At 45.1% G+C, this 15,294-nt stretch overlaps 1 protein-coding gene across 1 annotated transcript in view; it reads left to right on the plus strand.

Moving 5' to 3' along the window:
• Nucleotides 1-15,294, plus strand: part of LOC311123000 (uncharacterized protein) — a gene marked incomplete at its 5' end in the record, with an annotated part of 138,871 nt that overhangs the window by 61,763 nt on the left and 61,814 nt on the right. The window contains 14 exons of the mRNA XM_084197298.1: nt 1,423-1,467; nt 6,980-7,033; nt 7,127-7,180; nt 7,343-7,396; nt 8,564-8,608; nt 9,051-9,104; nt 9,259-9,294; nt 9,396-9,458; nt 9,785-9,856; nt 9,980-10,061; nt 10,166-10,209; nt 10,783-10,827; nt 11,019-11,072; nt 11,243-11,296. Of these exons, the coding sequence (XP_084053424.1) occupies nt 1,423-1,467; nt 6,980-7,033; nt 7,127-7,180; nt 7,343-7,396; nt 8,564-8,608; nt 9,051-9,104; nt 9,259-9,294; nt 9,396-9,458; nt 9,785-9,856; nt 9,980-10,061; nt 10,166-10,209; nt 10,783-10,827; nt 11,019-11,072; nt 11,243-11,296 (756 nt within the window). The remainder of the gene's footprint in view (nt 1-1,422; nt 1,468-6,979; nt 7,034-7,126; nt 7,181-7,342; nt 7,397-8,563; nt 8,609-9,050; nt 9,105-9,258; nt 9,295-9,395; nt 9,459-9,784; nt 9,857-9,979; nt 10,062-10,165; nt 10,210-10,782; nt 10,828-11,018; nt 11,073-11,242; nt 11,297-15,294) is intronic.

Below are 15,294 nucleotides of genomic sequence, written 5' to 3' on the forward strand. Positions count from 1 at the left end.
AAGCGAGCATAGAAGTGGTTTAGCTCGTCTGGAAGTCTTGTGTCACTGGGCAGCTTGCGGCTGTGCTTCCCTTTGTAGATCAGTGATTCCTTCCAACAGACACACATTTTCAAGTAGGTTGGCTGCATTTCCACAGTGTTGGACCAGGGCCGCAGTGTTTACGTGGCCTGTGTGTCTTATAAAGCTTCATCGTTGAGGGATCAAGCAGAATGAAGGAACTTCATGTTGATACTTTACACGCGATGTCATACAGCCCTCTAGTGGCGCATCTTAGAACTACATCGTTATTGATGTAAATTAGTCAATCGTTAACTTTTTCCATAAGTATCCTTTTAGCAATAGCATCGCTTTAGCAATAGTAACCTTTTAGCAATAGTATCCATTTAGCAATAGTATCCCTTTATCAATAGTATCCCTTTAGCAATACAATCCCTTTAGCAATAGTATCCTTTTAGCAATAGTATCCCTTTAGCAATAGTATCCCTTTAGCAATAGTATCCCTTCAGCAATACTATCCTTTAGCAATACTATTCCTTTAGCAATAGTGTCCCTTTAGCAATAGTATCCCTTTAGCAATACTATCCCTTTAGCAATGGTATGCTTTTAGCAATAGTAACCTTTTAGCAATAGTATCCATTTAGCAATAGTATCCCTTTATCAATAGTATCCCTTTAGCAATACAATCCCTTTAGCAATAGTATCCTTTTAGCAATAGTATCCCTTTAGCAATAGTATCCCTTCAGCAATACTATCCTTTAGCAATACTATTCCTTTAGCAATAGTGTCCCTTTAGCAATAGTGTCCCTTTAGCAATAGTATGCATTTAGCAATATTATCCCTTTAGCAATATTATCCCTTTATCAATAGTATCCCTTTAGAATAGTATCCCTTTAGCAATAGTATCCAAATCAAATACACATATTTAGCAGATGTTATTGTGGGTGTAATGAAATGCTTGTGTTCCTAGCTCCAACAGTGCAGTAGTATATAACAATTCACAGCAATACACACAAAACACAAAGTAAAAGTCGGAGTGGCATTGACTAGAATACAGTAGAATACAGTATATATATATATATATGAAATTAGTAAAACAGTATGTAAACATTTATTAAAGTGACCAGTGATTCCATGTACATAGGTCAGCAGCCTCTAAGGTGCAGTGTTGAGTAACCGGTTGGTAGCCGGCTTAGTGACAGCGGCTAAGTTCAGGACAGGGTACTGGGTGGAGGCCGGCTAGTGATGGCTATTTAACAGTCTGATGGTCTTGAGATAGAAGCTGTTTTTCAGTCTCTCAGTCCCAGCTTTGATCCCTTTTAGATTGGAGTAGTAACCCAGTGTCTTCAACACTAATGGTTAACAAATCAGAACTCAGAACCATTGTTTTAGCTGCCCCTCTCATTGCATGTTTCTCCTCTACAGGGTCCTCCTGGTTTTCCTGGTCCTCAAGGCTCATCTGGACTACCTGTGAGTTTACTATATATACTATACCAACACTACACCTATACTACACCAATACTACACATATAGTACACCTATACTACACATAATATACACCTATACTACACATATACTACACCTATACTACACTAATACTACACATACGGTATACTACACCTATACTACACCTACCTATACTACACCTATACTACACCTATACTGCACCTATACTACACCTATACTACACCTATACTACACCTATACTGCACCTATACTACACCTATACTACACCTATACTGCACCTATACTACACCTATACTGCACCTATACTACACCTATACTGCACCTATACTACACCTATAAGACACCTACCAATACTACACCTAAACTACACCTATACTGCACCTATACTACACCTATACTGCACCTATACTACACCTATAAGACACCTACCAATACTACACCTAAACTACACCTATACTGCACCTATACTGCACCTATACTGCACCAATACCACACCTATACTACACCTATACTACACCTATACTACACCTACCAATACTACACCTATACTACAACAATACTACACCTATACTACACCTACCAATACTACACCTATACTGCACCTATATTACACCAATACTACACATATACTACACCTATACTACACAAAGTATACTGCAACTATACTATACCTATTTTCACCTATACCACACCTACCAATACTACACCTATACTACAGCTACCAATACTACACCTATACTACAGCTATACTACACTTATACTACACCAATACTACACCTATACTACACATACAGCATACTACACCTATATCCACCTATACTACACATACCTATATTGCACCTATACTGCACCTACATATACTACACCTATATTCACCTATACTACATCTATACTACACCTATACTCCACCTATATTCACCTATACTACATCTACACTACACCTATACTCCACATACCTATACTACACCTACCTATACTACACCTATATTACACCTATACTACACATACAGTGAGGGAAAAAAGTATTTGATCCCCTGCTGATTTTGTATGTTTGCCCACTGACAAAGAAATTATCAGTCTATAATTTTAATTGTAGGTTTATTTGAAAAGTGAGAGACAGAATAACAACAACAAAATCCATAAAAACGCATGTCAAAAATGTTATAAATTGATTCGCATTTTAATGAGGGAAATAAGTATTTGACCCCCTCTCAATCAGAAAGATTTCTGGCTCCCAGGTGTCTTTTATACAGGTAACGAGCTGAGATTAGGAGCATACTCTTAAAGGGAGTGCTCATAATCTCAGCTTGTTACCTGTATAAAAGACACCTGTCCACAGAAGCAATCAATCAATCAGATTCCAAACTCTCCACCATGGCCAAGACCAAAGAGCTCTCCAGGGATGTCAGGGACAAGATTGTAGACCTACACAAGGCTGGAATGGGCTACAAGACTATCGCCAAGCAGCTTGGTGAGAAGGTGACAACAGTTGGTGCGATTATTCGCAAATGGAAGAAACACAAAATAACTATCAATCTCCCTCGGCCTGGGGCTCCATGCAAGATCTCACCTCGTGGAGTTGCAATGATCATGAGAACGGTGAGGAATCAGCCCAGAACTACACGGGAGGATCTTGTCAATGATCTCAAGGCAGCTGGGACCATAGTCACCAAGAAAACAATTGGTAACACACTACGCTGTGAAGGACTGAAATCCTGCAGCGCCCGCAAGGTCCCCCTGCTCAAGAAAGCACATATACAGGCCCGTCTGAAGTTTGCCAACAAACATCTGAATGATTCAGAGGAGAACTGGGTGAAAGTGTTGTGGTCAGATGAGACCAAAATCGAGCTCTTTGGCATCAACTCAACTCGCTGTGTTTGGAGGAGGAGGAATGCTGCCTATGACCCCAAGAACACCATCCCCACCATCAAACATGGAGGTGGAAACATTATGCTTTTGGGGTGTTTTTCTGCTAAGGGGACAGGACAACTTCACTGCATCAAAGGGACGATGGACGGCGCCATGTACCGTCAAATCTTGGGTGAGAACCTCCTTCCCTCAGCCAGGGCATTGAAAATGGGTCGTGGATGGGTATTCCAGCATGACAATGACCCAAAACACACGGCCAAGGCAACAAAGGAGTGGTTCAAGAAGAAGCACATTAAGGTCCTGGAGTGGCCTAGCCAGTCTCCAGACCTTAATCCCATAGGAAATCTGTGGAGGGAGCTGAAGGTTCGAGTTGCCAAACGTCAGCGTTGAAACCTTAATGACTTGGAGAAGATCTGCAAAGAGGAGTGGAACAAAATCCCTCCTGAGATGTGTGCAAACCTGGTGGCCAACTACAAGAAACGTCTGACCTCTGTGATTGCCAACGTTTTGCCACCAAGTACTAAGTCATGTTTTACAGAGGGGTCAAATACTTATTTCCCTCATTAAAATGCAAATCAATTTATAACATTTTTGACATGCGTTTTTCTGGATTTCTTTGTTGTTATTCTGTCTCTCACTGTTCAAATAAACCTATCATTAAAATTATAGACTGATCATGTCTTTGTCAGTGGGCAAACGTACAAAATCAGCAGGGGATCAAATACTTTTTTCCCTCACTGTATACTACACCAATACTACACATATATTACACCTATATTACACCTATACTACATCAATACTACACCTACCTATACTACTCCTATACTACATCTATACTACATCTATACTACACCTATACTACTCCTATACTACACCTACCCATACTACACTTATACCACACCTATACTGCACCTACCTATACTACACCCATGTTACACCTACCTATTCTACACCTATACTACACCTATACTACACCTAATCTCTATTATATTGTCTACTGTATGTCTGTCTCCACCTCTGCCTTTAGTTCTTGCGATCTCTCTCTCTCTCACTCTTTCTATTTCAATATCTCTCTTCTACTTTGAAACACCATTACCACTGAACGGAAATCTTCCTGCTATCTCCATCTCTCCAGCTTTTTAATGAAAGTTATTTCAAATGAGGACAATTCTATTGTCTCGTCAGTTCATCAATGATTTCCCCTGTGAAAGTGATGGAGAGTGGTAGTGCCGTGCAGACAGCACACCAACACCCCTCATCTCATTCCATTGTTTTAGCAGAATGGAAGTCAGCAATGGTTGAACGCTGTGAGCCCAGCATGGAATCAATTTTGAAACGTTAGGGAGTGTTTAATTCCAGGTGTGTGAATGTGTGTGTGTGTGTGTGTCTCTGCCGCACTCCGTTCTGTTGAATTGTATCTGATTAAATAGTAGCGGGAGCTGAGAGAGGGGGGTGACAGATAGAAAGGGGCTGAGAGAGGGGGGTGACAGATAGAAAGGGGCTGAGATATGGGGTGATGGATAGAAAGGGGCTGAGAGGGGGGGACAGATAGAAAGGGGCTGAGATATGGGGTGATGGATAGAAAGGGGCTGAGGGGGGGGGACAGATAGAAAGGGGCTGAGAGAGCGGGTGACAGATTGAGAGAGGGAGGTGACAGATAGAAAGAGGATGAGAGAGGTGGGTGACAGATTGAAAGAGGCTGAGAGGGGGGGTGACAGATAGAAAGGGGCTGAGAGAGTGGGGTGACAGATAGAAATGGGCTGAAAGAGGGGGGTGAAAGATTGAGAGAGGGGGGTGACAGATAGAAAGGGTCTGAGAGACGGGGTGACAGATAGAAAGAGGCTGAGGGGGTGTAACAGATAGAAAGGGGCTGAGAGAGGGGGTGACAGATAGAAAGAGGCTGAGAGAGGGGGGTGACAGATAGAAAGGCTGAGGGGGGGTGACAGATAGGAAGGGGCTGAGAGAGGGGGGTGACAAATAGAAAGCGGCTGAGAGAGTGGGGTGACAAATAGAAAAGCTGAGAGAGGGGGGTGACATATAGAAAGGCTGAGGGGGGGGTGAAAGATAGAAAGAGGCTGAGAGGGGAGGTGACAGATAGAAAGGGGCTGGGGGGGTGACAGATAGAAAGGGGCTGAGAGAGGGGGGGTGAAAGATTGAGAGAGGGGGGTGACAGATAGAAAGGGGCTGAGAGAGGGGGGTGACATATAGAAAGGGGCTGAAAGAGGGGGGTGACAGATAGAAAGGGGCTGAGGGGGGATGACAGATAGAAAGGGGCTGGGGGGGTGACAGATAGAAAGGCTGAGAGGGGGGTGGGTGAAAGATTGAGAGAGGAGGGTGACGATAGAAAGGGGCTGAGAGTGGGGGGTGACATATAGAAAGGGGCTGAAAGAGTGGGGTGACAGATAGAAAGGGGCTGAGGTGGTGGTGACAGATATAAAGGGGCTGAGAGAGGGGGGTGACAGATAGAAAGGGGCTGAGAGAGGGGGGTGACAGATAGAAAGGGGCTGAGAGAGTGGGTGACAAATAGAAAGGGGCTGAAAGTGGTACTTTTCCTCTCTCCACCAGGGAATAGGGAATATGTAACTTACAGGAGGTTGGTGGCACCTTAATTGGGGAGGATTGGCTCATGGCTGGAGCGGAGTGAGTGGAATGGTATCAAACACATGGTTTCTATGTGTTTGATGCCATTCCATTGACTCCTTCCAGGCATTATTATGAACCGTTCTCCCCTCACCAGCCTCCACTGATATAGTGTTAATTTTGTCTTTCTTTTCAAGTGATCTCTTCTCCTTGTTTTTTTCACTCTCATTTCTTCTCTTCTCCTCGTTTCTATCCTCTCCTCACCTCTCCTCTCTCTTCATATCTCTCACTTCATTCTCTCTCCATACCTCTCTCCTCTCCTCTCTCCCTCTCTCCTCTCCTCTCTCCTCTCTCCTCTCTCCTCTCTCCTCTCTCCTCTCTCCTCTCTCCCTCTCTCCTCTCTCACTCTCACCTCTCCTCTCTCCCTCTACCCTCTCCTCTCTCACCTCTCCTCTCTCCTCTCCTCTCCTCTCTCTCTCTCTCCTCTCCTCTCTCCCTCTCTCCTCTCCTCTCTCCTCTCCTCTCACCCTCTCACCTCTCCTCTCTCCTCTCTCCCTCTCTCTTCTCCTCTCTCCCTCTCTCCTCTCCTCTCTCCCTCTCACTCTCCTCTCTCCCTCTCTCCCTCTCTCCTCTCCTCTCTCCTCTCTCCCTCTCTCCTCTCCTCTCTCCCTCTCTCCTCTCCTCTCCTCTCCTCTCCTCTCCTCTCCTCTCCTCTCCTCTCCTCTCCTCTCCTCTCCTCTCCTCTCCTCTCCTCTCCTCTCCTCTCCTCTCCTCTCCTCTCCTCTCCTCTCCTCTCCTCTCCTCTCCTCCCTCTCTCCTCTCCTCTCTCCCTCTCTCCTCTCACCTCTCCTCTCTCCCCCTCTTCTCTCCTCTCTCCCTCTCTCCTCTCCTCTTTCCTCTCTCCTCTCTCCCTCTCTCCTCTCCTCTCCCCCTCTCTCCTCTCCTCTCTCCGCTGTCCTCTCCTCTCCCTCTCTCCTCTCCCTCTCCTCTCTCCTCTCCTCTCCTCTCTCCTCTCCTCTCCTTCTCTCCTCTCTCCCTCTCTCCTCTATTTTCTCTATCTCTCCAGGGTCAGCAGGGTGAGAGAGGGGCAGCAGGACCACCAGGTGTGAAGGGTGAAACGGTGAGTGACATTTCTCCTCATCAATACATGATAGATAAAGTTTAATTAGATGTATTTTTACTTTAATTTCTACATCTTTATGGTCTCTATTAGGGCCCTCCAGGAACTAATGGATACCCAGGTTCTATGGGACTACCTGGACTTCCTGTAAGACACAACAACTTGTTTCATCACGTTTACATGAATGAACATATTGGGAACATTTTGGCTGCTTTGCTGATTGGTTGAAAGATGGATGGATTGATGGATGGATAGATGGATGGATGGATTTTGACTGACTGATTGATTTATTGATTGATTGATTGACAGGGCCTGAAGGGCGAGCGGGGTACCCCAGGCGCTGCAGGAACAAAGGGAGAATCGGTAATCCATAACAAACACAGTTGTCATATATTGAACATTGATGTTTTTTCACCTCATTTGGATAGTCTAAGAAACATATGGCATTTTAACAGAATAGCTGTAGCAGTTAACATGTCATATAGTCAGTTGATAACTATGAATCTGTTGGGTACTATTTCATTACTACAGTGACTGTGATATAGTGAGTGTGAGACAGTGAGTGTGACATAGTGAGTGTGAGACAGTGAGTGTGAGACAGTGAGTGTGAGACAGTGAGTGTGAGTGTGAGACAGTGAGTGTGACATAGTGAGTGTGAGACAGTGAGTGTGAGACAGTTAGTCTGAGACAGTAACTGTGATATAGTGAGTGTGGACAGTGAGTGTGAGACAGTGAGTGTGAGACAGTGAGTGTGAGACAGAGAGTGTGGGACAGTGAGTGTGTGACAGTGAGTGTAAGACAGTGAGATTGAGACAGTGAGTGTTAGACAGTGAGTGTGATATAGTGAGTGTGAGACAGTGAGTGTGAGACAGTGAGTGTGAGACAGTGAGTGTGAGACAGAGAGTGTGGGACAGTGAGTGTGTGACAGTGAGTGTAAGACAGTGAGATTGAGACAGTGAGTGTTAGACAGTGAGTGTGATATAGTGAGTGTGAAACAGTGAGTGTGAGACAGTGAGTGTGAGACAGTGAGTGTGAGACAGAGAGTGTGGGACAGTGAGTGTGTGACAGTGAGTGTAAGACAGTGAGATTGAGACAGTGAGTGTTAGACAGTGAGTGTGGTATAGTGAGTGTGAGACAGTGAGTGTGAGACAGTGAGTGTGAGACAGTGAGTGTGACATAGTGAGTGTGAGACAGTGAGTGTGAGATAGTGAGAGTGTGACAGTGAGTGTAAGACAGTGAGTATAAGACAGTGAGTGTGAGACAGTGAGTGTAAGACAGTGAGTGTAAGATAGTGAGTGTGAGATAGTGAGAGTGAGACAGTGAGTGTGAGATAGTGAGAGTGAGACAGTGAGTGTTAGATAGTGAGTGTGACATAGTGAGTGTGAGATAGTGAGTGTGAGATAGTGAGAGTGAGACAGTGAGTGTTAGATAGTGAGTGTGACATAGTGAGTGTGAGATAGTGAGTGTGAGACAGTGAGTGTGAGATAGTGAGTGTGAGATAGTGACTTATCCCCATTCTCTCTCCTACAGGGTCCACCAGGCAACCCAGGATACCAGGGACAGGCTGGAGTAGCGGTCTGTAACCTCATCCCCTCATCCCCTCATCTTTATCCCTTGTCCCTATAACCTATCATCCATAACCTCATCCCTACATCTTTATCCCTTGTCCCTATAACCTATCATCCATAACCTCATCCCTACATCTTTATCCCTTGTCCCTATAACCTATCATCCATAACCTCATCCCTACATCTTTATCCCTTGTCCCTATAACCTATCATCCATAACCTCATCCCTACATCTTTATCCCTTGTCCCTATAACCTATCATCCATAACCTCATCCCTACATCTTTATCCCTTGTCCCTATAACCTATCATCCATAACATCATCTATATCCTGCGTCTTTAGGACTAAAAAGCATAATCTTGTACTCTAGGGAATATTCTGGTTTGTGTTTCAAGGTTGTGGTTCAAGTCTTTGTTCATTTTAAAGTAATGCTCTCTGTTTGTCCACAGGGACCCAAAGGAGAGGCTGGACTGGCAGGTCCCATTGGACCAAAGGGAGATCAGGTATCAAACAATGAAATATGCATTCTAAATATACAGTACATTCCAAATGCTGTGTTCAAACACACACACACACACACACACACACACACACACACACACACACACACACACACACACACACACACAGACTGATGTATTCTCTCGCCATTTGTAGGGCTCCCAAGGGCAACCAGGCTTCCCAGGAACATCGGTAAGTGAAACAGTCATCTTTATGGCTCTCTTAGTTAAATATCTATTGGCATGTGATGTACCCCATCACTTACCTCTTGATACTAAATGTTAACTTTGTAGGGCCCCCCTGGTCCCCCTGGGAAACAAGGAAGAGAAGGATCACCTGGACCCAAGGCTGACAAGGTAGAGCAGCTTATCATAATAGTTTTCCTATTTCTGTTTCTACTTAATAGTGAGGATAATGTTAATTTCTCTCTCTCTCTCTCTCTCTCTCTCTCTCTCTCTCTCTCTCTCTCTCTCTCTCTCTCTCTCTCTCTCTCTCTCTCTCTCTCTCTCTCTCTCTCCTCTCTCTCTCTCTCTGTCTCTGTGTCTCACTCTCTCACTGTGTCTCTCTCCCTCTCTCTGTGTGTGTCTCTCTTTCTCTCTCTCTCTCTCTGTCTCTCTCTCTCTCTCTCTCTCTCTGTCTCTGTGTGTCTCTCTCTCTCTGTCACTGTGTCTCTCTCTCTCAGGGTAATGATGGAGCACAAGGTCCACAGGGCCCGTCTGGACCTCCAGGTTCTCCTGGGTCTCCTGGCTTGCAGGTGAGTGTGTCTGTGTGTCTGTTTGCATTATCACGAGATATATATATTTTTTGCAATTTCATGGAATATGAGTTTTAAAGAATGCTCTCACCTCACTGCCTTCCTTCCTGTGTGTGTCCAAAGGGACCTCCTGGATTTGAGGGATTGGACGGTAAAGATGGGAAACCAGGGATGAGGGTAAGAGAAGATTCAGACATACTACATGGTACTGTAGATACTATTGTTAGTCTATGGAAGGAGTAAAGTAGGATTTCTTGAATTGACCCCCCCCCCCCCCCCCCTCTCCATCTCTCTCTCTGGCTCTCTCAGGAGAGCCAGGGCTTCCAGGGGCGGCAGGACACAAAGGAATGCCGGTAAGTGCCTTTTGACCTTTACATGACTTCACTTATGTGACATCACTGGCTTGTCATCAGTGTGTGAATCATCACATTTACCTTGAGCCCAAATGGAGCAGGTGAATTGTATCGGTCAAACATCACCCACTGATGTCACCCAAGAGCTCACCTCACATACCATTATATGCACGTATGTCACAGAGCTTACTGTACGTGCCAATCAGCTGCCCATGTTCCCTACAAAGAGTTCAAGGGCCATACCAGCACTCCTAGTCTGAGATGCTTTATGAAAATGGGCCCAGAATAATTGGGTTTTAACTGAGTTATTGACACAGCTGCTCTGCACAATGTTTACTGTTTGGTATGCTAAATATACCTTATTGTTTTCACACAGTTCAAAACAATGAAGAAAGGAAAGAGAGCTTATTGTGTCAATTACGCTACTTTCTGTCTATGTCAGTGTTTCTGTGTGTGGCCTTTGAGCGTTCAGGTGTTCAAATCAGTGTGAGATTTCAAAGTGATATGTTTTGAAAGCTGCGTGTTTTGAGATGTGATGTGTGTCATGTTTATGTTTGATCCCTCTGCTCTCAGGGTTTCAAAGGGAAGCATGGACATGTTGGCTTCCCTGGACAGAAGGTGAGTCAACCACACACGTGCGCACACACACACACAAATGCGCACGCGCGTACACACACACACACACACTACTCTCTTCAGTTTGTCTGTCAGATGCCTGCTACCATATAGAACACTGATACAGATTATGAGCACATTGTTATGGATATTGGATACTCACCGCTCTCCCTCCATCTTCCTCCTCTCTTCAGGGTGATGCTGGACCTGTTGGCCCACCAGGGCCAGCTGGTAGACCAGGACTTGAGGTAAGTCAAACCAAATGTTGCATGTACCTTCTCAATTCATGTTGTTTAATGTTTGAATGATGTTCATATGTAATGAATGAATGACAACCATTTCTAATGACAACACCAATTGAATGAAGGATTTTGTCACAATATGTGTCAAACTGAGAGCAACCTTTGACCATTTGCAGGGTGATGCTGGAACCCCAGGGCCTCAGGGTCGACCCGGTCCCCCAGGACACCTTGTGAGTACATTACCTTTAACCTCTCACGTACAGTCACCTACAGAATTATTGCGACCTTGATAAAGATGAGCAAAAAAAAAAGTACAAAATAAATAATACAAATAATGACCTCTATTGTATGCTCACAAAAAAGTTTGGTGTCAAAATTGTTAGCACCCCTAAAGATTCTTATAAATAAAATAAAACAAAATAAAAATCTGTGTTAACATTCTACTTTTGTAGCCATTTCCTGCAGTCAAATGACCAAATCGCCCTCTAGTGGCCTCATGTGTGGAATGTTATTAATATTCTTCCTAATTTCCTAATTAATAAACATTATTTTAACAAAAACGCAGAAAATTCGGTGTTTCTCTGCCAAACAGTTTTGTTATATTTCAGTCGTCTGTAATGTATATAAAGTGTAATATTGGGATGCAAACTCAAACTTTAATACATTTCAACTCTAAATCTGACATGGTACAGGTTTCTTCTTTTTTTAAGCACATAACCATGTGTGTGAGGTGTATGCTTTTGTTTCAAAGTAGATTTGTAAGAATACCAAGGAACACTCTGTGCGACCCTGATTTAGCCCACTGCAGTAAAGTTAATCTCAGTTTAAGGAACAGTATTGTGGCCTAAGGAACTGTATTGTGGCCTTCCATGGCTTCCTGTTTCACTTGGGTATAAAAAAGAGGTAACACACATGTAAAAAACATGAGTCATCACCATGGGGAAAGACAAAGAACTCAGAAAATGAAAAGAGACGAATGGTTATTGAATATTGACCTTCATAAATACAACAATGGGTACAAAAAAATGCTAATAAATAATAATATACAGTACTAGTGAAAAGTTTGGACACACCTACTCGTTTAAGGATTTTTCTTTATTTTTACTATTTGCTACATTGTAGAATAATAGTGAAGACATTAAAACTATGAAATAACACATTAGGAATCATGAAGTAACCAAAAAAGTGTTAAACAAATCAAAATATATTTTATATTTGAGATTCTTCAAATAGCCACCCTTTGCCTTGATGACAAGTTAATTTATGGAATTTCTTAGTGTGTTTGAGCCAATCAGTTGTGTTGTGACAATGTAGGAGTGGTATACAGAAGATAACCCTATTTGGTAAAAGACCAAGTCCATATTATGGCAAGAACAGCTCAAATAAGCAAAGAGAAACGACTTTAAGACATGAAGGTCAGTCAATACAGAAAATGTCACAAACGTTGAAAGTTTCTTCAAGTGCAGTCGCAAAAACCATCAAGCGCTATGATGAAACTGTCTCTCATGAGGAAGCCCACAGGAAAGGAAGACCCAGAGTTACCTCTGCTACAGAGGATAAGTTCATTAGAATTAACTGCACCTCAGATTGCAGCCCAAATAAATGCTTCACAGAGTTAAAGTAACAGACACAACTCAACATCAACTGTTCAGAGGAGACTGCGTGAATCAGGCCTTCATGTTCGAATTGCTGCAAAGAAAGCACTACTAAAGCACACCAATATGTGAGAGTGTGATTTGAAGGAGTCAGGCCAGGGGGGTAACTCACAGAATACAGAGTTTATTCCGTAGTACACAGTTACGCTGGATAGTGTCAACAGTCCGTTGCGCAAAACAGGCACACTGGAACAAATACAGGCACACAGGGAAAATATACCCCGGCAATACAAAGTGCAGGTAGCTCAATCATCTCACATGAAACAATCACCCACAAGGACAAAGGGGCAGAGGGAACACTTATACATGGACTAATGAGGGGAATATGAACCAGGTGTGTGTAATTGACAAGTGGAATGATGAGATATGGAGCGGCAGTGGCTAGAAGGCCGGTGACGACGAACAACAAAGCCTGCCCGAACAAGGAGGGGAGGCAGCTTCGGATTGGAATGGCGTTAGGTTAGTGGAAGAGTGACGGAGGGATTTCTGGGCCTATTCGGCCACTCCCCCGGCCGGTCCTGGTAGTAGAACCGCAGGAACCTACCCACATCCTGATTTACCCGTTCCACCTGCCCAATAGACTCGGGGTGGAAACCAGAGGTCAGGCTGACCGAGACCTCCAGACGTTCCATGAACGCCTTCCAGACCTTGGATGTGAACTGGGGACCTCGGTCAGACACTATATCCTCTGGTACCCCGTAGAGCTGGAAGACGTGTGTAAACAGGGCCTCCGCAGTTTGCAGGGCCGTGGGGAGACCGGGCAGAGGAAGGAGGCGGCAGGCCTTGGAAAAGCGATCCACAACGACCAGGATGGTGGTGTTACCTTGGGAGAGGGGAAGATCAGTCAGGAAATCAACACTCAGGTGAGACCATGGTCGTTGTGGAACTGGTAAAGGTTGAAGCTTACCCGTTGGGAGGTGCCTAGGTGCCTTACTCTGGGCGCACACCGAGCAGGAGGAGACATACACCCTCACGTCCTTAGCCAAGGTAGGCCACCAGTACCTTCCGGTCAGGCAGCGCACTGTACGACCGATACCTGGGTGACCAGAGGAGGGGGACGTGTGTGCCCAGTAGATCAGACAATCATGGATAAGAGCAGCCATGTACTGCAGCCCAGCTGGACACTGCGGTGGAGATGGCTCTGTGCGTAACGCCTGCTCTATATCTGCGTCCATCTCCCATACTACCGGCGCCACAATGCAGGAGGCCGGGAGTATGGGGGTGTTGTCTCTGGGCCTCTCCTCTGTGTCATACAGCCGTGACAATGCGTCTGCCTTCACGTTCTTCGTACCCGGGATGTATGATAGTGTGAAATCAAACCAGGTGAAGAATAGGGCCAACCTGGCCTGGCGAGGATTCAGCCTCCTCGCTGCCCGGATGTACTCCAGGTTACGGTGGTCCGTCCAGACGAGGAAAGGGTGTTTCGCCCCTTCGAACCAATGCCTCCATACGGTCAGGGCTCGGACAACAGCCAACAGCTCCCGATCACCAACGTCATAGTTCTGCTCCGCCGGGCTGAGCTTCTTAGAGAAGATGGCACAGGGGCGGAACTTGGGTGGCGTGCCCAAGCGTTGAGACAGGACAACGCCTATCCCTACCTCGGACGCATCCACCTCCGCTACGAACGGTAGTGATGGATCGGGGTGGGCCAGTACCGGGCTGAGGTGAATAGACCCCTCAGGTTACTGAAGGCCCTGTCAGTCTCAGCAGACCAGCGGAGCCGGAACGGCCCACCCTTCAACATAGATGTAATGGGAGCTGCGGCCTTGCCAGAGCCCCGGATAAACGTCCGATAGCAGTTGGCGAAGCCAATAAAGCGCTGCACCTCCTTCACCGCGGTGGGAGTCGGTCAATTACGCACGGCTGAAATGCGATCTCCCTCCATCTCCACACCTGAGGTTGTAATGCGGTATCCGAGGAAGGAGACGGACTGCTGGAAAATGATTCCAAATTTGAGATTTTGGGTTCCAACCGCCGTGTCTTTGTGAGACGCAGAGTAGGTGAACGGATGATCTCTGCATGTATGGTACCCACCGTGAAGCATGGAGGTATTATGGTGTGGGGGTGCTTTGCTGTTGACACTGTCAGTGATTTATTTAGAATTCAAGGCACACTTAACCAGCATAGCTACCACAGCATTCTGCAGCGATACGCCATCCCATCTGGTTTGGGCTTAGTGGGACTATAATTTGTTTATCAAAAGGACAATGACCCAAAACACACCTCCAGGCTGTGTAAGGGCTATTTGACCAAGGAGAGTGACGGAGTGCTGCATCAGATGACCTGGCCTCCACAATCACCCAACCTCAACCCAATTGAGATGGTTTGGGATGAGTTGGACCGCAGAGTGAAGGAAAAGTGCTCAGCATATGTGGGAACTCCTTCAATACTGTTGGAAAAGCATTCCTCATGAAGCTGGTTGAGAGAATTCCAAGAGTGTGCAAAGCTGCCATCAAGGCAAAGGGTGGCTATTTGAAGAATCTCAAATATATTTTGATTTGTTAAAAAAAAAAAATGGTTACTACATGATTCCATATGTGTTATTTCATAGTTGTGATGTCTTCACTATTATT

Source organism: Coregonus lavaretus, assembly GCF_964263955.1.
Source record: "Coregonus lavaretus genome assembly, contig: HAP1_SCAFFOLD_1109, whole genome shotgun sequence".
Classification (NCBI taxonomy): Eukaryota; Metazoa; Chordata; class Actinopteri; order Salmoniformes; family Salmonidae; genus Coregonus; species Coregonus lavaretus.